Source organism: Geotrypetes seraphini, chromosome 13 (genome assembly GCF_902459505.1).
Source record: "Geotrypetes seraphini chromosome 13, aGeoSer1.1, whole genome shotgun sequence".
NCBI lineage: Eukaryota > Metazoa > Chordata > Amphibia > Gymnophiona > Dermophiidae > Geotrypetes > Geotrypetes seraphini.
In genome coordinates, this window is record NC_047096.1 from 34,657,377 (window position 1) to 34,680,303 (window position 22,927).

Genomic DNA, 22,927 nt, shown 5'->3' on the forward strand with positions numbered 1-22,927 from the left:
TGCTCCATAAGCTAAAGTCTTACACCGTATCTGAGATGAGTAGGAAATGCATGCTTTGGTTTCGTACAATGAAACCAAGTCAGTTTTTCTTGGCTTGCTCCTTTTGTTATTGTCATCTTTCATAATCACATTACATGTACCTGGAACTGTGTTTAGAAAACTTAGAGTAATCTAGTCAAGACCGATTAACAAAATACACAAGAAAATAAACTTGGCATAACCTAGTGGTTAGAGCACTAGGGTGACAACTAGGGAAGGCCAATTCAAATCCCGCTACCGTTCCTTGTGATCTTGGGCAAGTAACTTCACCCTTCACAAACTTAGGGACCTTTAACTAAAGGGCATTAAGACCCAATGCACAGCAACTGCATGAGAAAAGGCTTACCATGAAAAAGAGAATGACACGGGGACAAATTTGTCCCTGTCCCCGTGGCATCTATCTCTAATCCTATCCTGTCCCCGCACGTTCTGTCTCTATTCCTGCCCCATCCCTGCAAGGGTTTTCTCATACACCCACTGCCCCAGCACAGCAATGGCATCTTCTGGCACTATGAAGGCTTTAAACCTCTGTCAAAAGTGTTTCCCTCCCAGTGGAGTGTTAGGCCACAGCAGAAAGGGTTTCCCTGCCCAGGGCAACCAAATAGCAGCCTCCAAACTGGGGTGTGATCATTCTGGATGCATGGTGCTATTTTCCTGGTCATTCTGTGCACCCTTGGGCACTTAGCCAAATTATTTCTCTTGTCACTATCTCTCTTCTGCTTTGCCTCTTATGCAGCCCAACGTCATTTTAGCTGTGGCCACTTTCTTATCAGAATGTTTCACTATCTTGGAATCCTTAGCTACTGTCAATAACAACAGATTGTGACTCATTGGTGAGTCACAAATTTATTGTTAGTCCAATAAAAATGGTCTTGCCTACCATTTAAAATGTCTATTACAATGCTTTACTATAAATTGTGTTGACATTGTAATGTGCAAACAGAATGCTAATAATGATTAAGAAGGGGATCACAAACAGATCTGAAAAGGTTATCATGCTGTTATACCGGGCCATGGTACGCCCCCACCTGGAATATTGCGTCCAACACTGGTCGCCGTACATGAAAAAGGACATAGTACTACTCGAAAGGGTCCAGAGAAGAACGACGAAAATGGTTAAGGGGCTGGAGGAGTTGCCGTACTACGAGAGGCTAGAGAAACTGGGCCTCTTCTCCCTTGGAAAGAGAAGACTGAGAGGGGACATGATTGAAACATTCAAGATGTTTGTGGAGGCGTTTAAATGAAAGAATTAATATTTTATGCAGATATTAACATTATTGGATGAGGAGGTGTTTAAATGAATAAATTTAATTGTATGGAGATAGACGTTATTGTATGTTACTTGCATGTACAGTATGTCTTATTATTATGATTGTACTGTTGTTGTAAGCCGCTTAGGTATACGTGAGCAAGAAATCTTTTAAATAAATATTGTTCACTTTTTTATGTTATGTTTTGAAATGACATTTGTGCTGAAGTGACTTGGATCACTTAGTTTCTGCCTTTAAATTACCCATGACTGCCCTCTCGTGACTTCAGCTTAGTATCACATCAACTAGCTTTGTTCTTCATAATTTTGGAGATTCATTGGAGATGGGTGTCAGCCATACAGTACAGTCTCTTCCCTTTACGTGCATTCTCCTTGCTATCCTAGCCGGAATATGAAGCGCCTCCTCCTCTTTCCTTTCCTGTCTTTTGTTATTTTTTTTCCTCTGTTTTTAGTCTGTAAGCCACTCAGGCAGCTAATTTGATTGGTGGGATAGAAAGTCCTGAAAAGCTTGAAAACTTAAAAGTGAATCTGGGCATTCCCCACATTCTGTGATCTGGCTGCAGTCAAAGTATTCCAAGAGAGTCCTACTGTTACAGCAGTGAGCACCAGAGAGGACACATCCAATATCCCAGAACCCGAGGTGATTATAAACGGAGAACACGACGAAAGGCTGGTACAACTAGAGGTAAGCAAAGAGGATGTCCTCAGACAGATAGACAGACTAAAGAGCGACAAATCACCAGGCCCGGACGGCATCCACCCAAGGGTACTAAAAGAACTGAGAAACGAAATAGCAGAGACACTTCGCCAAATATGTAACCTCTCCCTAAAAACTGGGGAGATCCCAGAGGACTGGAAAATAGCAAATGTCACGCCCATCTTTAAGAAGGGATCAAGGGGTGACCCGGGAAACTACAGGCCTGTGAGCTTGACCTCGGTTCCTGGAAAGATGCTGGAAGCAATGGTAAAGGACACAATCTGCGAACACATAGAAAACAATGGACAACTGAAGGCGAGCCAGCATGGCTTCTGCAAGGGAAGGTCATGCCTCACGAACTTGCTGTACTTCTTTGAGGGAATAAACAGTCAGATGGATAAGGGTGAATCCATAGACATCATTTACCTTGACTTCCAAAAAGCCTTCGACAAGGTACCACATGAACGGCTACTTAAAAAACTGTGGAACCACGGGGTGCAAGGGGATATCTACCGTTGGATCAAACACTGGCTAGCGGGCAGGAAACAGAGGGTTGGAGTCAAGGGCCAATACTCAGATTGGCAATGGGTCACGAGCGGAGTTCCGCAGGAGTCAGTGCTGGGACCTCTACTATTCAATATATTTATTAACGATCTGGAAACGGGGACAAAATGTGAGGTTATCAAATTTGCTGATGACACCAAACTCTGCAGCAGGGTTAGAAACACGGAAGACTGTGAAGACCTACAAAAGGACCTAACAAGACTGGAAGACTGGGCAAAAAAGTGGCAAATGAGTTTTAACGTGGAGAAATGCAAGGTCATGCATGTAGGGAAAAAGAACCCGATGTTCAACTACAAAATGGGGGGAACACTGCTAGGGGTGAGTAACCTGGAAAGGGACTTGGGGGTGATGGTCGACTCATCACTGAAACCATCGGCGCAATGTGCGACAGCCTCAAAGAAAGCAAACAGAATGCTGGGCATCATCAAAAAGGGTATCACAACCCGGACGAAGGAAGTCATCATGCCGCTGTATCGCGCAATGGTGCGCCCGCACCTGGAGTACTGTGTTCAATACTGGTCGCCGTACCTCAAGAAGGACATGGCGGTACTCGAGGGAGTGCAGAGGAGGGCGACTAAGCTGATAAAAGGTATGGAAAATTTTCCATACGCTGACAGGTTAAAAATGCTGGGGCTGTTCTCCCTGGAGAAGAGGAGACTTAGAGGGGACATGATAGAAACCTTCAAAATCCTTAAGGGCATAGAGAGAGTAAATAAGGACAGATTCTTCAAACTGAGGGGAGCCACAAGCACTAGGGGTCACTCAGAGAAATTGAAAGGGGACAGGTTTAGAACAAATGCTAGAAAGTTCTTTTTTACGCAGAGGGTGGTGGACACATGGAACGCGCTTCCGGAGGAAGTGATAGGCCAGAACTCTGTACAGGGGTTCAAGAAGGGTTTGGATAGGTTCCTGGAGGATAAAGGGATAGAGGGGTACAGATAGAACTTGAGGTAGGTTATAAAAGTGGTCAGAAACCACTTCACAGGTCACAGACCTGATGGGCCGCCGCGGGAGCGGACCGCTGGGCGAGATGGACCTCGGTCTGACCCAGTGGAGGCAACTTCTTATGTTCTTATGTTCTTATGTTTTAAGAACATAAGAAATGGCTTCGCCGGATCAGACTCTAGGTCCATCCAGTCCAGCGACCCGCACCCGCGGAGGCCAAGCTAGGTGTTCCCTGCTGAGAAACCTTGTTTACTCGTATCCCCCAATGTGATTTGCAAGAAGGTGTGTATCCAACTTGCTCTTGAATCCCAGAATGCTGGTCTCCATCACGACCTCCTCAGGGAGAGCGTTCCAAGCGTCCACCACTCGTTGTGCGAAACAGAACTTCCTAATATTTGTCCTGGGCCTGGTGCCCCTTAATTTCAGTCCATGACCTCTTGTCCGAGTCACATTTGACATTTGTGCAACATTATCCCATGAGGGCAAGAAACCCCTCTGCCCTCAAGGTAAAGGGAATGGGGACTTGCATACTGCCTTTTTTTGTTGACTTTGGGCAGCATTCAAAGCTGACATTCAAAGCAGTGGGCCTGGAGGATTAAATGACTTACCCAGGGTCACAAGTAGCTACACTGGGATTTGATCTCATAACCTCTGAGTGCAGAGGGAGCAGCTCTACCAGCTGAGCCACCCTTCCTGTTGGGCCTTTTCAAAAAAGAAAATAAATATTTAAGAAGGAATTGAGATTTGCTGGGGTAGCTACATGTGCTCTTCATGTTTTTCACATCCTTATGAAAGGATACATGAGATGAGCAGCCATGCTTTCTAGATATTTATGCTAAAAACCAAGGTGGCAGAAATATGCTGAAAAGCAAACAAAAAATCAAGGAAGGGAACACAAAGAAATACCATTGCAGCATAACGGAAGGATAATAAAGCGGTCATTACATGAGTGAGACTGGAGACTTTGTGCTCTTGGATAATGAAAATTAACCTCCTAGTGTTATGTAAAAATCTAGCTCAACCTTTGGAAACAGAAGGCGAAACACACAGAATGAGGGAAAAATGATGGGTGTGAACAACCACCATTCATTCATCTGCCAGGACAGCTTGTCAATAAAAAGCAATGGGAGGAATTAAGTGACTTGCCCAGGGTCACAAGGAGCAGCATGGGTTTGAACCCACAACCTCAGTGTGTCGAGACTGTAGCTTTAACCACTGTGCCACTCTAGAAATCAAAATGTAATAGAAGTGAGCCAAGTACAGGACAATGAAGTCATTGAGACATCACTGATGAGGTTGGCTCTTAAGGCATTGGTGGAATGAGGCATTATGATGTCACAATACCAGTTCTGCTTATCAGAGGCTGAAACTTTTCATGCTATTTATTTATTCGATTTTCTATACTGGTCTCCCAAGGGAGCTCAGAATGGTTTACATGAATTCATTCAAGTACTCTTCCCTGTCCTGGTGGGCTCACAATGTATCTAATGTACCTGGGGCAGGGGACTCCATGAGCTTTGGGAGCAGCGTGGGCCATTCAGTGCGGCTTACCGCACTACAAACTGCTAGCGCAATTTAATAGAAAAGAGCCTTAAACTTGGCTAGACACAGAGCAAGATGCAAAAACCATAGGTGTAGTTTGTGATGGGGCATGGAGGCTCAGCGGCCCCCTTAAATGCTCTGGATGTACTTATTGGGATTTATTAACAGTCTTTATGAAGATATTCACCCAAGGCAGTGGACAATAGGTATAATTCAGCATAAAACGTACAATTTTGTTAACAGCAGTAAAAAGACCAAATATAAACATACAGTAAATACAGTGAATGAGGTAAAGTCAAAATCAGTAAATTGAAACTTATTAATAAGACTACCATGAAACAGTTCAAATGTATACTTAACAAAACTGAAATTCAAATAAGAGAGATATAATATATACTAAAAGGGAGATGTGAATACTGACGAAGCATCTAATAAGCACAAATCAAAACATTCAAATAACATAGACGAGACACTAATGTTTTTCTATAATACAGTTTATTCTACAGCTGAGGGGCCAAATGCAGACATTAGATGGGGTCAAGATGGGTGGTACAGAGTGCTTTGAGATAAACAGATGGGGGGCTAAAATCAAGACATGTTTATACAGTTAAACAAGGTACAAGGAACTGATTTACCCCCTCTTCTATGAAACTACGCTAGCATTTTTTAGCGCAGAGAGCCGCGCTGAATGGCCCGTGCTGCTCCCAATGCTCATAGGAACTCAATGAGCGTCGGAAGCAGTGCGGTCTCTCCAGCGCGGCTCCCTGTGCGGAAAACCACCAGCGCGGTTTTGTAGAAGAGGGGGTTAGTATGTGTGGCAAGCTAGTCCTGGTGCACCAAAAAACGTATAGTCAAGCACCCTATGTATCACCTGCTTTCTGTAGTGGAGGTAATCTGGAGTTAGATGTAGCCTCTCGGGGAGTAAATTCCGGATCGCGACTTGACTCATCCCCTACCGCCAAAATGACCTTTCTACTTTTTGCTGCCTCTCAAACTGCATCTAGGGTACCAACTCGGGAACTGCCACCAGATAAAGCATGAAGTCATTCATTACAAAGAGGACATAGCAGGAAATAAAGAAGAGGCAATGCGGAGCTGCAGTATGAACGCGCTTGTGAGTGAGGAGTGTGAACTAAGGGAGTGTGAACTAAGGGCTCCTTTTACAATAACAGTTCTCAACGTGGCAAATGTAACAAAGCTCATGCAATTTCTAGTTTCCAAGTTTATTATTTCTTTGATATACCGGCTATCAAAAATAAGTATCTAGATGGTTTACAATCAATAAAAAGCATTCAAACAAAAATACAGTGTAAGCAATTAAAATTTACAAAAAAAAAAAAAGAGGGGAGTACAAGACCAAGGGGGACTAATATGACAAGAAGGAAAGAACAAGAGGTAGTAAAAAATACATTGAGATAAAAAAAAAAAAATAATAATGGCGGGGTGAGGGAGGAGACATTTGCCACACTGGGCCTCGCTTCCGCGGCTATGTAAAAGGGCCCCTAAATGTGGAAGCTGATAAGGCCCCAACATTGAGCCATGAGAAAAGGGATAATGACAGTGGATGAAAACAAACCCTGCAGAGGAATTAGGAATTGAAACAGAGTCATTAGGACTGGAGGAAGTTGCAGTGTTGGAAACAAACACATGTTTTAGTGTTGTTTTGAATGTGAGCAAAGGAGAGAGAAACATTAAGTACAACCCCAAGGTTGTTGGCTGAGGAGAACTGCATTATCCACCTAGATAGAAAAATGAGGAAAGGGGAAAATGAATTATATGAAGTCCATTCTTGGTCCTGTTAAGTTTATATTAGCAGTCTAGGCTTACCATATGGCTCCAGAAAAAGGAGGACTGATTGAGATATTCAGGTTTTACTTCCATTGAAAGCAATGGAAGTAAAACCTGGATGTCTCAATCCATCCTCCTTTTTCTGGAGCCATATGGTAACCCTAATAGGACATCCAGGCAACTGGATCATATAAACCTGAGACTGCTTTCCAATTGCTAGTGTGCAGGATTAGATTGTCATTTTCAGAAAGAAAGATCATGGAAAGAGATCAGATCATAAAGGGAACAAGGGTAAGAGTGAAGAGAAGAGGGTCCAGAGCAGAGGCTTGAGGCACAACAGTCAATAATTGAACGAGAGTGGAGGAGAGTGCTTGTAAAGCTGCTCCTGGACAGTGTGACCATATGGCTCCAGAAAAAAGGGACATCCGGGTTTTACTTCCATTGAAAGCAATGGAAGTAAGGAGAACAGATTGAGACATCTTGGTTGCTTTCAATGGAAGTAAAACCCGGATGTCTCAATCCGTCCCCTTTTTTCTGGAGCCATATGGTCACACTGCTCCTGGACTATCTTAGCCCAGTCTGGTTTTCAGGATATCCATGATGAATGTTAGTGCTTCTATTGCATGCAAATCTATCTCATGCATATTCATTGTGAATATCCTTAGAAAGAGGGCAATTTTAGGCCAGTCCAGGATTTCTGCCAACTTCATCCTGATGCATTAAGGGACCTGTAGCACTGATTTCAATGGGTGGAATCAGAGACTACAAATATCACACTTCTTAGTGATGAAAGTTTAAAAAGCAGGACTTGTTAAAAACAGTCTCCTTTCTGGAACTGGGTAACATAGAAGCTCTGCACCCAGGTACCATAATAAATTAGAAACCCAAGACCAGTGGATCCCAAACCTGTCCTGGAGGACTCCTAGGCCGGTCGGGTTTTCAGGTTAGCCCTAATGAATATGCATGGAGCAGATTTGCATGCCTGGCACCTAGATTATATGCACATCTCTCTCATGCATATTCATTAGGACTATCCTGAAAACCCGACTGGCCGGGGGGTCCTCCAGGACAGGTTTGGGAACTACTGCCCAAGACTAATCTTAAAATGTTCCCCTATCCCTGGCAATTCAGAGAGCTTAAAAAAAAATCCCCACAGTATTATAAATAATTAATAAAGCCTTTATGAAGATCAAATGAAAAATAGATGCACATGTTTACCTCTCTAATCCTTTACATAGGTAAAACTAAAATAACATTATTTAGGGTTACCATATAGCTCCAGAAAAAGGAGGACAGATTGAGACATCCGGGTTTTACTTCTATTGAAAGTAATGGAAGTAAAACCCAGATGTCTCAATCTGTCCTCCTTTTTCTGGAGCCATATGGTAACCCTAAAGCTTTGAGAGCATTTCAAGAAGGAACAGGTAGTTCCATAAACCATTTCTTTGTGAGATTTTAAGTAGCAAGTGGGGCTATAGTCTGATAGACAGAAAGGAATTGTGCTGCTTTGCTCCTCCCCTCCTTCTGGGGCTGTCTAATTAACAAAATACCACACCTGGTTAACAAATTAATTACTTAAAATTCCAGGTTTCCTACTTTTGTTAAAAACTAAAAACAAAACCAGGGGTTTGGTGAGTTAAGAAGGGAGAGGTTAGGTAAGTTTTGGGTTATATGATACTTTGTATTTTCATTTATAATATATGTATGTTTAGAATTAGCCAGTATACTGAAATGTTTTTTCCCCCCTCCTATAATTCAATATTCAAGCAGTTACAAAAGGTTTCAGTAACTGAAATTTTGCTTGGTGGATTTAGCCATTATAAAGCAGGTTGTTTATGAATCTCATATTAGCTTTCATCTCCCATTTCCAGATATTGCTACTAATGTCCACCCTAGTTTGAACATTTAGTGACATATTTCCTTGCCTAGCGAGAGCAGTTTTATGTTGTGGCATGTTAAGATTGCATGTTTAAATTCTTCCCCTGGGAATTGGGTTCAAGTCTCATTGTATCTCCTTTTGACCTTGGGCAGGTCACTTAATTTTCCATTGCCCATGTACAAGATTTAGATTTGTGCGCCCACTAGAGACAGGAAAAGTACCTATGTGTAAAATATATTGATTGTACCTACAGAAAGGTGGTGTATCAAATCCACGACACTTCGCTTTGTGTTTAATGAGATTCCCTGATAGGGCTAGTGTGAAACGTGCTGGGGTGTCGAGCATTTTAAAAGGGAGTACTGAAGCCAACCAGCTGGCTGTGTCATTTTCTGTTGCATTTAGGCAGACCCAGGGGTATCTGTGATGGAGACGTTAGTGGCAAAAGCCCCAGTTGTATCCCTGGTCTCTACTACTGTTATGATGATCTGATAGAAGATTATCACAGCAGTATCTTGAGGTTCATACCTTCATAGTGAGGACAGTGACCAAAGGACTTCAAAACAATATGAATGACTTCTTTCTCGCTAGCAATTCTTAAACTTTTAATAATAATAGTATTTCACTGCATACATCAAGAGCTACAAGTTGATAGTATTGATTTTTTATGTAGACTTGATGGTGCAAACAAGACAAAAGGAAAAATAAACACATTCATTTCAGTACAAGTTTGAATACTCCATGTAAAAGGAGCTGAACTCCTAACTGGATGCAGTGTGGCACGTGGCCCTAAAAGCAGAAATACACAGGTTTTGCTACAAAAAATGACTTCCTTATAGCAGTTTAGCAGTGTAATAAGCATCATCATGATGGGGCAATTGTACTGCTGCTGGAGTAGAGCTAGGCTTGCTTGGTTGTGAACTGGTCCAGGCTAGCTTTCTACTTTATTTATAGCACTATGTAACTCGGAAGGTAAGTGCATTATTGCTTTGGTTAGAGGCTCTAAACATGACAGGATGCCTAAAGCCATCAAATTCTATCTTCATATACATATTGCTAGACCAGCTCCTTGTGAAAGTTGGCTACTTGATTTAGGAACTTTCTAGATCCATTAAAACTCTTTAAAAGGAGGAAAAACTGGCATGGACTTTGCCTTCTGACTGATTTAGCTAGGCGGAGATTCAGGTTTCAGCATAGGTTTTAAAACTGAAATCACTTTTTTTTTTCTCTTTCTTGAGTACTTGTTAGTAGCTAAAAGTGTATAACTAAAAAAAATTCTACTCTTTCCACTCCTTTCTATATTTGACTAATTCCTGAGGTGATATTGTCTCAAGTTAAAAAAAAATAAAACCTTAACTTGTTGCTAGTATTAACTAGCTAAATAAAACAGTGGTTCCCCTTCTTTCTTCTCCCCCCCCCCCCGCCCCCAAACATAGTAGGGCTAATTTAAAAAGGGGTGTTGGGTACCAAGAAGCAAAACAAAGGGCCAGATGCCATTTTGAAGGCTACCTTTTTTTTACCCTGCCCTTTTGATTATGGGACCACAGAGGCTCTCCAAGACTAATATCTTAGGTTTATGGCAGTCCTGGTTCTATGATGCTGCTTATCAATCTGAAAATGCTACTGACTGAAATGGTTTTTGAAATGGTTTAGGAACTGAGCAGTTCCTAAATGCTGCCCATGGCTGACCCAGAAGCCTTCCTTCTGATGCAAAATCTTAGCATAAGAGGAAAGGCTTCCAGGTCACCCACAGGCAGTGTGTAGGAACTGCTGCCCACAGTCCTTTGAAGACTGTGAGTTTGGCTGCACTGAATAATGAAGAAGGCAGGAGGAGGCAGTACTTGGATGGCTGGAGCCAGGCCCAGAGGCAGGTACACTGACGTCATTGGAGTAGGCAATGTTCCAGGCCCCCTTAAACTCCTTGGGCCCAAGGCACAAGCCTACTTGGCCTACCCTTTAATCCTACCCTGGAAGTGGTATAAAAGCTTTCAATAAACAATATCTTAGGTTTATGGCAGTCCTGGTTCTATGATAACTTATGAATCTGAAACGCTGCCGACTGAAGATGGGAGTGGCTTTGTAGTGCTGGTAGCCTGGGTTAAAAATCAAGGACTAGATATACCACCTTTCTGTGTACAACCAAAGCAGCTCACATTTAATATGTCCCTGGTAGGCTTGCAATCTAAGTTCATGTATCTGGGGGATTGGAGGATTAAGTGACTTTCCCAGAGTTGCAAGGGGTTCCCTAGCCACTGTATTAACCATTGGGCTACTCCTCCACTCAGTGCTCCTAAATTCTTTAGCTGTACATAAGAAACTGGACTCCAGAGGATGTGGTAAAAGTGATTAATGTAGCTGGTTAAAAAAAAAAAGTTTGGACATTTTCCTGGAGGAAAAATCCATAGTCAGTTGTTGAGACAGACATGGTGGAAGCCACTGCTTACCCTGGATCAGTGGCTTGGAAATTTTGCTACTATTTTGGGTTTTTGCCAGGTATTTTGGATTGGCCTCTGAAGATGGGCTAGTGGGCTAGTTGGACCATTGGTCTGACCCAGTAAGGCTATTATGTTCTCATCATGCTTCAGCCTTGTTGGCCATTCTTTGTCCATAACTAAACTTTTTATCTCTGGAATACATGCTAACCTGGTGAGAGTGAAAATAATTTTTCCTACCCCTTAGCTCAGGTTTAGGAGTAGATGTAAGGCTCATGCTAAGTTACTGCAAACAAACAATTTAACCAGTCTCCTACTACATAAGACTTAAGTCATAAGGTTTTGCAAGTGGATTTGACTGGTGTATCACACCATGAATGCTGTGAACAAGAGGGTATATAACTTTACAATATTTTTGTGAATTTGAACTAATTATCAAAGTTTAAATGCTTTTATAGTCATGTTGGGGGAGTGGTTGGAAGAGGTGATGTCAGGCATTTAAAATTCCCCTAGTGCAGTGTCTCAAACTTTTTTTTTTTTTTTAAAGCTCCAGCATACTAAACGGAACAAATGGGGTTTTTTTTCGCAGCACATTATAATTGAAATTTTAAAAAATTGCAAAACTAAATTTTTATTTTTTTGGTTGATTATTTAAAGTTCTTTAAACTATGTATGAGTAATTTGTAACTGGTGAAACTAAAGCAGATGTAATAGAATTGCTAATCAATGTGATGGATGTGCTTGTTTTTGAGTGCAAATTAACTCAAAACATGGCTCGATAGTTGACTAGCAAACATGCATTGCATCATCCGCCATCTGAAGTCGTCCCCTTTTTTTTTTTTTTTAAATTTAATTTCTGTTAGTGCTGGAAATCTAAGTTCGCTAAGATAAGATCCAAAAGGTAACAAAGCCTTCATTGCTTTGTTACTCAAGTTAGAATAACTAATGCATAAAAAGTAAAAATAAAACTAAAATTACTTTCCGATTAGTTTTTTTTTCTCAAGGACCAATTGCGTCAAAGGATGATTCTTGTCTGGACAATTGTATCCTTGCGCACACAAACGTTCATAATATTGACAGGTTCTTGCGTACACAACATACAAGTCATAAATTCTAGTGTATACTTATGAAGAGAATTATTTTAAAAAATAAAGTAAAATTCTGAAATCTCTTGTGGAACACTTGAAATCTCTTCGGGGCACACAGTTTGAGAGACACTGCCTTAGTGTGTAAGGGAAAAATGATCTTCATTATGCTCCTAAATTGTTTAGCTGTACATGGATGAAAGAAAATGGTGGGAACTTGTTCAGAGTTTCCAGCTACTCCGCCCAGCCTCGCACACGATAGATGTGCATTAGAGAATGACATGGTGACAAAATTCATCACCGTTCCCGTCCCCGCAGATAACTGCGGGAAACCATCTTCCTGTCATTCTTTAAGGAGAGAGGGAATAATCAGAGAATGAATGGCCACAACCACTGACCCGCAAGCTTTGCTTTGAAGAATGCTGGTGTAGAAGGACTGAGGTTGAAATAGACACTACAGAATGACAGTCTCTGGTATCCAGAGCAGATATTGTGATGTCATAATGCCTCATTCCACCAGTGCCTAAGAGCCAATCACATCAGTGATGTCACAATGGCTTCATTATCCTTGGCTCACATAAGAATCAGAGTATGAATGGCCACAACCACTGACCCACAAGCTTTGCTTTGAGAATGCTGGTGTAGAAGGACTGAGGTTGAAATAGACACTACAGAATGACAGTCTCTGGTATCCAGAGCAGATATTGTGATGTCATAATGCCTCATTCCACCAGTGCCTAAGAGCCAATCACATCAGTGATGTCACAATGGCTTCATTATCCTTGGCTCACATAAGAATCAGAGTATGAATGGCCACAACCACTGACCCACAAGCTTTGCTTTGAGAATGCTGGTGTATAAGGACTGAGGTTGAAATAGACACTACAAAATGACATGGGATTATTTCCCGCGGTTATCCGTGGGGACGGGAACGGTGATGAATTTTGTCACCGTATCATTCTCTAATGTGCATTACAAGAGTAATTGCAGTACTATTCTTACCATAATTACTTTCTTCTTTTTAACAGTCTATACACCCTCTGGGCTTCTTCCCAACAATGAAAGAAGAGATTGCTGCTACTGTGGTCTTTATCACAAGGCTGGTGAAGAAGCATGAGAAGCTGAGCAAACAGAAAATAGACAAATTTGCATCCAAACTGACTAGCATATTGTTTGCCAAATATAAAAGCCACTGGTATTTGGAGAATCCTGTTAAAGGACAGGCTTTCAGGTATTGGAGTCTTGGAGTTGCTATCATGTCTTCCAGTACACCAAAAGCAGTGCTTCTGTTTCTGCAACTCATGCAGATCACATTTATTTAAGACTAGCCATTTAGCTAGTATAAATGGTCTTGCACTTATCTGTTGAATGGATTTGGCCAGTAACTGAATTACTGCAGTAGTTCAGTTGGTTGGGAGTGTTTTGAAGGTGGGTGGAGGGAATTATGGCTGTTGCTTCAGGGTGATGCCTCATGGCAGGGACTAGGGAGGGAGCTTTTGTAGGCCACTAGCAAGTTGTGCCTCCAGCTTCAGGAAGACATGGGAGCCCTGGACATTGCCCTAGTTACACTTCCCTAATGCTGGTCCTGCCCATGATTGCAGGGTTCTGGAAGGCGCTATGGTGCATAACCCTAACCAAGATCATCGCTGCAATGATTGTTCCCAAATAGTACCAAACAGAGGCTATATGGTCTTTCTGTCATTTTTCTATCTAGTTTGCCTGTCCATGCCATCTGCTATCCCTTCCTCTCCCTAAGATGCCTTGATTTCTTGAATTCAGATACTCCGCCCCCCCCCCTTTTTTTTTTTTGTTGGTCTTCTATGCATTCACCACACTTGCCATTTTCAAAGGGTATGTCCTTTTTCCTTTCCCCTTGACCCCTCATGCCAGAGGTTTTTCGGTTTTGTTTTGTTTTCCCCCTTTCAATCGAGACTTGCCTTGGGTACACTTTGAACACTACATATGATAAGAGCCATTTAAATATCTTAAGTAAAAATACACTGAAATGCTGAATATTCAGTACTTGGCAATGTGTGGTTCTGACTACAGACTACATTGTTCCTGTCCATGAAAGACAATCATAGCAGTGATGATCTTGGTTGGGGTTATGCACCATGGCGCCTTCCAGAACCCTGCAATCATGGGCAGGATCAGCATTAGGGGAGTGCAAATAGGGCAATGTCCTGGCTGGGCAATTGTTCCTGTCTATTGCTTCAGTAGCTAAAATTTCAGTAAAATACTTCAAAAACAAGCCACCTAAACTAATTTTTGTGTTTTGGTATAGATTTTTTTTAAAAGTCTATGTAATCTTCTCTGCAAATCTTGTATTGTGGTTTTACCAGACTACATATCCAATTTCATGATAAATATGCCTTAGAGGCCTGTTGGTCATCTATGTACTCCTAGATCAGTGGTTCTCAACTTTGGTCCTGTGGCCTCCAAAACTCGTCTGATTTTGGATTGTACTAAGCCTGCACATGTGCTTATTGTGGATAGCCTCCTAAAGCTCATGAGACTCAGTTGAAAACTATATAGTGTTAAGTCCTATATAGCAAACCTGGTCCATTTCCTCTTTAGCATATGAAGCAATGTTATCTAGTATATTTTCCACTTCTATAGGAGGCATTAGAGAATGACATGGGGGCAAATTTGGCCCCTGTCCTGCCCCATTCCTGTAAGCTCTGCCTTAACTGCACAAGCCTTGAACACTTTTATGATTTAAAGTGTTTGATTCATGTGCAGATGAGGACAGAGCTTGCAGGAAGGGACAGGAAAAGAACTCGCCGGGACAGGAAAATGAGTTCTGCGCGGATGAGGAAAAATATGTCCCCATGTCATTCTCTAGGAGGCATTATCAGGTCCTCACATCTTATTGTGTGCCATAGGCCTGATGCGCTAAAAGCAAATTCCATGGCCATTCCATGGCCTATAGATGAAGCATTTTGGCATGATGGCATGAGATTTGCATATGATGGAAGTGACAGGTATGCAAATCTCTCTCATGCATAGTCATTGGAGATATCTTGAAAACCTGACTGGCTGGGGGTCCCCCAGGACAGGGTTGGGAACTACTGTTTTAGAACCTGAGAAACCATGTGGAAGAGCGATTTCCTTGTAAGAGTCCTCAACATAGTTTAGATTAAAACATAAAGTTTCTATTCACAAAATTTTTCCTCCTAGGTGTATTCGGCTGAACAAACACCAGGGAACTGATTCTGTGCTGGAGAGAGCCTGTGTGGAGAGTAGTGTAGATTTTGGTGATCTTGGAATGCCAAAGGAGATGACAATATGGGTAGATCCATTTGAGGTATGCTGCAGGTAAGCATTTGGCTGTCCCAATGGCCCTAGCATACTCCTGTCTGCATATCCTATAATATGTAAATTGAGTGGTAGGGTTTTATACAGGGCAAATGTTAAAACTGGTTTCTTTTCTAGACTTAAAAAAAAAAAATAAAAAAAAATTGTCCTTCCTAGTATTCAAATGCACGTATTCACTACACCCCTACCATGACTAAAAATTTTCATAAAATACCAGAACACATCTTACATAGCCTCAACCTGATTAAGGTTCAGAGGTTGGGATTACCACAGTGGTTCCATGTCATAAGAGCCAGACAATACCATTCTGGTTTTAAAATGGACTTTCTATGGACCTTCTCCAACCCAACTGACTTTCTTAATCAGAACTTGAAAAAGGCATGATCTCCTATGTCACCGCCTACCGCTGACATCAGAGGGACACAGCCAATGAACGTGTTATATACTCATGAAGTCTGTGTGTAAGATGGGATGTTGGCAAGTTGCCAATATAGCAACAGTAGCTTTTTTTTTTTTGGGGGGGGGGAGGGGAACCAGCCATTTTTCTGTTTGGGATCTCAATGATCGGTTGGGGACATAAATTTGTAGTTTAGATGCTATGTAATTTGGCGCCATTTTGTGGAAATTCTTAAAACTAACACCAAATCTATTTTATTAAGCAACAGTAAATGCAACAGCAATAACAACCATGGGATACATTTTCATCAAACACCCGCGGAGGACTGGACTCTTATGTCCTCCCCGGACCCACCATACACCAAGGCTTTAAAGGCGCATCATTTTTGGATAGGAAGCCAGTGCATGGATATTAATGCAGGGGTGACATGGTCACAGAAGCCCAAGTTTTTTAGGAGTTGGATAGCGGCGATTTGCACACCTTGGAGCCAGGAGAGTGTTTTTGCGGGTAAGCACACTAGTAGAGAATTGGAGTAATCTAAGCAGGGTAGTACAAACGCGCATAGTAGCTGGGCGAAATCGCTTTCTGAGAAATAAGCACGGATGTATTTTAGTTGGCGGAGGTAATAGAAGGAAGATGACACTAATTTTGGTACATGATCTGAGAGTGACCAGGTTTGAGTCGAGAATTACTCCTAGGCTGCAGATGTTGTCTTTGGCTGTAAGGGTATCATTTCTCCAGGAGAGAGATGGGCGGGGGTATGTGCAGTGTCTCCTTATGTATCCAGAGAAGTTCAGTTTTAGATGCGTTGAGTTGCAGTTTATTTGCAGTCATTCAGTTTTATTTCTGTTAGACAGCAGTGACTATTTTTAATTTTTTTTATTTGTGCTGACCTAGGGGAAGATAGAACTAGCTGTATGTCATCTGCATACGAGTGTATTTTGATTTGGTATTTTTTTGCGATGTCAAGTACTGGTTTGACATACAAGTTGAAGAGGAGTGGGGATAATAATGCACCCTGGGGCACTCCGTAGTCGAGAGGTTTGGGTTCCGATAAGGAGGGTTCCAATAGTACTTTCTGAGACCTTTTGTTTAAGGAGTGAACCATGTAAGTGCGACATCATGGATTCCTATAGAGTGTAGTCTAGATAGGAGGATTGAATGATCGATAGTATTGAAGGCGGCACTCGGGTTTAGTAGGATCAGCAGTGCATCTTTCCCCTCATCAATGATTTTCCAGCAGTCATCTATGATGTCTAGAAGCACTGTTTCTGTGCTGTGGTGCTTCCGGAATTCTTATTGGAAGTTGGATAGGGTGGTGTTTGTTTCCATGAATTCTCATAATTGTGTGAGTACTATCTTTTCTAATATTTTTGAGATAAATGGGAGATTTGAGACCGGTATGTGTCTGCTTGAATTGTCCAAGCCCATACTGGGTTGTTCGTCTTTTTTTTTTTTTTTTAAGGAGTAGTCTTTACTACAGCAGATTTCCAGCTCTGTGGGATTATGCCTGATTGTAGGGACTAGTTAATTAGAGGTAAGATGGATTTCAGGAAAGATTCGCTGGTGGCTAGAAGTGCGGAGGATTGATGTTGTGGGGTGTAAGGAGACTTATTGTGCTTTTTAGGTCATCAATGGAAACTGGTTTGAAGTTCTTTAGAGTTTGTCTTGTGTAGGTTGTTTTGTATAGTTTTCAGGGTGCTTGGTAGAACTTTGGCTTCTAGGTCTAAGGATTCTCATATCTTTGATATCTTGTCATGGAAAAAATTTGAGAGGGATTCACTGTCTAGGTTTGATTTTTGGGAGCAGTGTGATCCTTGGGAGGTGAGAATTTTTATTTTTTTTTTTTGACAGTGATTTTGGACATTAAGTTTGTGAAATATGCCTTTTTTGTTTTGAGTGTTGCTAGTTTATAATCTTTCAAGAGGCTTTACCAGGTGGATTTGTCCTTGGCATTGTGCACCAGGTTTTCTCCACTTTCCTGACTTTCCTTTTCTGTTCTCTCAGGCTTTCTGTGACCAGGGAGAAGAGAAGGATCTTGTGTGTGTTTTGACTTTTTTGACTCTTGCCAAATTCTCGTACAGTGACTTTATGCCAGAATGCCATGTCTGTGCCTTTTCCTCTAGCGAGTTGGTCGTGGAACTTGTGTTTAGGTCTATTTTGAAGATGCCTAAGGAAAAATTGTGAAGGTTGACCGTCTTTGGGTCGAATATGGTTGTTTTTTGTGAAGCTGGATTTTCTATTGGCCCTTTGGTCTTGACGTGTAGGTTGAACAAGATTTCATGGTGGTCAGTCAATGTTTGTCAGTAGGGTTGCTTTATCGAATAACGGGCCTTTAGAGGTTAATATCAAGTCTAGAGTGTTCCCTGAGGAGTGAGCAGGGGAGTGGACTGCTAGCTCTATAATAGTAGGGTGATGAATTTCAACATACCATGCTGTGGTTCACCGATGTCCTCAATTTTGTACTGTGGATAAGGTTTGTTTTTTTTATTTTTATTTTTTTTGGGGGTGGGGGATCTGCCTGTATAGCAGAAGCTGCCACTTCTTCTGGCCAACCAAAACAATCACTCAGTCTGCACCGAACCACAAGGATAATGAAAACAGCGGAGCCATCAAACTGGATAATGTACTTTTAATCGTATAAACACAGAGTGGAACCAAACAGAAGAGTCATGGACTGTTTCATCTACATACCTACATCAGGAATCCATGATATTTTGATTATGCTGTAGGGTCACCTTTCAATGCCACAAAAACAATTGACAAATGACATACAGCACTAACAAATCTATCAAAGCTGCTGTGCTAATGCATGCAATGGAAGATGCTGTGAACAGTTTTGATAGTCTGACACAGAAAATGTGACCTAGCCCATAGGATTTGAATGGGCTGTCACATGGTAATGACTGCCATAGTTTGTAAAACACTCCTTGTGATCTTGACAGTCACTTGGGGCCCATCAGTGGGATTTGAACCTGGCTTCCCAGATTCTCAGCTCATTGCTCTAACCAGTAAGTTACTTCTCCACTTTCCTAGTTCTATGTCTTCACTAGACTGAACTTGGCTGCTACAAATGCTTGGAAAATAAAGCGTCTCTTCAGCACCGTGCTAAACCTTTTGGTTTGGGGGATTAGCTTTCTGTGCCTTCATTTTAAGGCTCTGGAAAGAGCATATTCTTTCAACTTTATATGTAAATCTACTCATTCGTTAATAGACTCTATCTATATATGAGGGCTATTTGAACAGTTTGGTTAAAAAAAAACCTCAACAAGTTAAATATTGTATATACTCGAATACAAGTTGAGGTAGCCCTTTTCCCCCCCAAAAAGGTTGACTTGAATATAAGCTTGGGGGTTTAATATTCATGTTCCCTGCCAGAATCTGCACCCAGCTCCCCTCTCCCATTCCCTGCAGGCCTCCATCGAGCCTGCTGTATGACTTGGTGGTCCAGTATGGGCCGAGACAGGAGGGATCCTTCCCATCTCCTGTCCCAACTGACTCTACCAATTTTATTACCTCCCTCCCTCCTCCCGTGTACCTCTTCTTCTTCTTCTTCTTTTTTTTTTTTTTTAATCCCTGGTGGTCCAGCGGTGTACCAGGCAGAAGTGAGCTTCCTGTGCTCCTGCCCTGGGCTGAGCCGCTTCCTGAATGGCGGCTGCTGCTGCCAGTTCTCATGAGTCCTGTGAGAACTGGTGGCCAGCCATTCAGTGAGCAGCTCGGTGCTGGGTAGGAGCGCAAAAAACTAGCTCCTGCCTGGTACACCACTGGACCACCAGGGATTCAAAAAGTACTTGAGGGGGAGGGGGGGGGGAGAGGCAGGAGGGATGTAAAATACCCGTCAGTCGGCCGGGACAGGAGATAGGAGGGAACCCTCCTTTCCTGGCCCTCCAGGCCAAACAGCAGGCCGGCAGAGGCCTGCAACAAGTCTGTGGGTGGGTGCTGACCTGAATATAAGATGAAACCCTCATTTTTGGGCCCTTTTTTGGCCCAAAATCTCATCTTGTATTCGATTTATATACAGTAGATTGTGTCAAATTGAAAAAATATATTCTGACGGGATGGTAAAACTGGACACTTGCTGGATTAAGTGTACAATCCTTGATGGAGACCATGTTGAGGAATTAAGATAGCTTTATAATAAATTTTATTTTATTTTTTTTTGTTTTTTTTTTAACTGAACTTTTCAAACCGCCCTCATAGACGCAACCAAACAACGTTACCCTAAGGTTTTCCTATGTCATACATAAATAGTAATGCCGCTTTTTCAAAAAGGTATGCAAAGAATCTTGCAGAATATTCTCATATCTTGTTATAGGTATGGTGAAAAGAATCGGCCTTTCACTATTGCTCGTTTTGAAGGCAATGAGTATCAAGAGATTTCCAGACAAATCAGCATTGCTGTTGAGAAAGCAACATCTGATTATCATTCTGGATCCTCCTCTGATGATGAAGAGAGCAATGTTAACGAACCAAAGACAATTCCAACTGTTAGTAATCCAAATAGCATCTATCAGGTAAATTGACTTCACTAGTGACCTTGACCTCCCCCTTCCCCCCCCTCCCTCCTTTAGTCCTGCTCAGAGATCCCAGCATCATTTAAAACATGTTATGGTATTAGAGGGTGTTAAAACATGAATATTTACTCAAGTGATCCAGTGGCTGAGCTATTGGGCAGTGCTGGCAAATCTCACATGAGCTCTTGTGGAAACTTTGGCCATATGTACATAGATAAAGATCACATCAGGTAGCAATGATATGCCGTAGCTTGGTGGTGTTCAACCTTTCTTCTGACACCAGACAGACAGACAGACATAACACACTGAACACTAAAATTCACAGCTGAACAAAGCACACTTAAATATTTTGTTTAACTTCTTTAAGATTCTCAGTATGAATTTTGCCTACCCATATCAAAAACCTGTATAAAACACACATTAGCCCCAGATTCTCACTTGACAGACAAAAAAAAAAAGTATATTAAATTTCTAGTGTTCTCAGTTTCAGCATTGTGAAATCCCACCCGTCAGCAGTGGAGTAGTAAGGGGGGTGGACTGCTCCAGGTGTCATCTTGGTGGGGGCACCCTGGTCCTTCCCTACCATGCACTTGCCTTCCCTCCCCCCCCCCCCCCCCGCTGCCTCTGACTCTTCACTGGTGCGAACACCTCCAATCAGCTGCTCGCGCTAGCCTTGGCTCACTTTCTTTGAAGTCACTTCCTTGTTTCTGAAGTCGCTTCCTGGTTGCAGGATCCAGAGTTGGCAGGAGAAGCTGTGAATCGGATGATCAGAGCTTACCCTGCTGGCTCCAGCTTCCGCAGCAGGCAGGAGTAGGAACTGTGCCTAGCAATTACTCTTCTGAGCTGGCACCAGGCACAATTCCTCTCCTTTACCAGGGCTACGCCGAACAAATAACATGCATATAATTTGCATGCTACTGTGCTGAACATCACCCAGTAAAAAGAAAATAGCTCCTAACATGGTATTTAGCGTAATACCATGTTGTTGGAGCTTTGAGCATCAGGGCCTGGATTAGGAAACGATTGTTCTCTGCTGCTCCAGGCTTACTCCATCACGTCCTGCTCCTTACATCACTTCCTGCTCCTTAGAGGCTTCTTGGAAGGGAGGTACTAGATTAGAATACCCCTGCTGCTCTGGATTCTGAAAAGGGGTGGAATTGTGTTCTCGGGCCGTTCCTCAAAAATTTTAAGCCCTGATTTTAACACTACCAGAAACGAGATAGGACCAAAGCCAGTTAAAACTCAGGGCAGAAGATCCTCCACTTTAAAGGTTACATAATTAGACTAACCAGAAGAGAACATTCTTACACATTTTGTTATAAGCATGTCACCTTAACTATGAAGGGCTTAATCTCTGTCAAGACTTGCTATCTGTGTAGTTTAACTGTCAATTTTTATTGCTCCTCTATTTTTAGAGCAATTACAGTCAGTCCATTCCACCATGGTCTTATTACTCTCGTCGAAAGATGTATGCTATGGATGGATACCACCAATCCAGTTGTTACATACCTCCACACAAGATGTACAAGTCTTACAGATCAACGGTGGCATTTACAGGGCCTCGTGTAGACCGATACCACTGGGTGAATACAAAGCGCTGAGGCTGCAATGACCTACAAAATGGCTGCTCCAGTTAGATTTCCTTCCCTTAACCAAAGGGTGACCATGATTGCATTTAACTTTCTCCAGTATTGGATTCGTGGACCTTCTTACATTTCAGCACTTTTTAAAAAATATCTTAAATATTTTATTAAAGCTAATGGTTTTTATGTGTGTATATATCTATATATATCTATATGTTTTGTAGTACTAACAATGTGATGTCCAAAATTTTGCATTCACCATTGCTACTGAAAAGATGTGAGCTAAATAAATATGTTGGTATTTTAAAATTGTGGTGTGGGGTGTTTTTGGTTGTTTTTTTTTTTTCTTGAATTGGCGCCCTCATTAAGGATGAAGTGGTTACCCTCCCCCCCCCTCCGAATCATATTAACTACAGTATTGGTAATGCATGATGTGGACAAACTCAAATTCTATATCCAGTATGGAATTGGTGATTAAAGGTGTTTTTTTTTTTTTTTTTGTTTTAAGCAGATTCCTCATTCCTTCAATACAAGCTTCATTTAAGTTTTTCTCCTTGTTTGTCAAATTTAGCAGATGGTATTCATGGGTAGCTCCAGAATATTCCTGCTGGCCAAAAGGCAGGAAGAAATAGTCATTCGGCCTAGCAATGCTACTTAAACAATCAATGACCACCATGACAGTTCCAGTGTTTATTCCCAGGTCTGAGCATCCAGTATTGGCAATGTTTCCAGATGGGATCAGCACTGAAATCTTAGCTTGACTTTTTTTAAACATAAACACTGCGGATTGGCAGCTGAAGAACACTATCTCGGGTCTATGCCGGCCCTGTGGACCAGCTGTTGAAGAACACTGTTCTAGACTGTGCATTTATTGTCA

General features: G+C 41.9%; 1 protein-coding gene across 1 annotated transcript; it reads left to right on the plus strand.

The window, feature by feature from the left end:
* The first annotated feature begins 8,354 nt into the window (after positions 1-8,354).
* On the plus strand, positions 8,355-22,295 carry BTG4 (BTG anti-proliferation factor 4). Its single transcript, XM_033919123.1, has 5 exons — positions 8,355-8,500; positions 13,267-13,469; positions 15,419-15,556; positions 20,269-20,467; positions 21,883-22,295. The coding sequence occupies exons 2-5, from the start codon at positions 13,297-13,299 to the stop codon at positions 22,066-22,068; spliced, it is 696 nt and encodes a 231-aa protein (XP_033775014.1). The 5' UTR covers positions 8,355-8,500; positions 13,267-13,296; the 3' UTR covers positions 22,069-22,295.
* The last annotated feature ends 632 nt before the right edge of the window (positions 22,296-22,927 follow it).

What these genes read in the sequence shown, in the direction of transcription:
- BTG4 (XM_033919123.1), top strand. Translation starts at nt 13,297, where the DNA reads ATGAAAGAAGAGATTGCTGCTACTGTGGTCTTTATCACAAGGCTGGTG. An exon ending in GTTAAAGGACAGGCTTTCAG is followed by an intron (nt 13,470 to 15,418) that starts GTATTGGAGTCT and finishes TTTTCCTCCTAG; the next exon opens with GTGTATTCGGCTGAACAAAC. An exon ending in ATCCAAATAGCATCTATCAG is followed by an intron (nt 20,468 to 21,882) that starts GTAAATTGACTT and finishes CTCTATTTTTAG; the next exon opens with AGCAATTACAGTCAGTCCAT.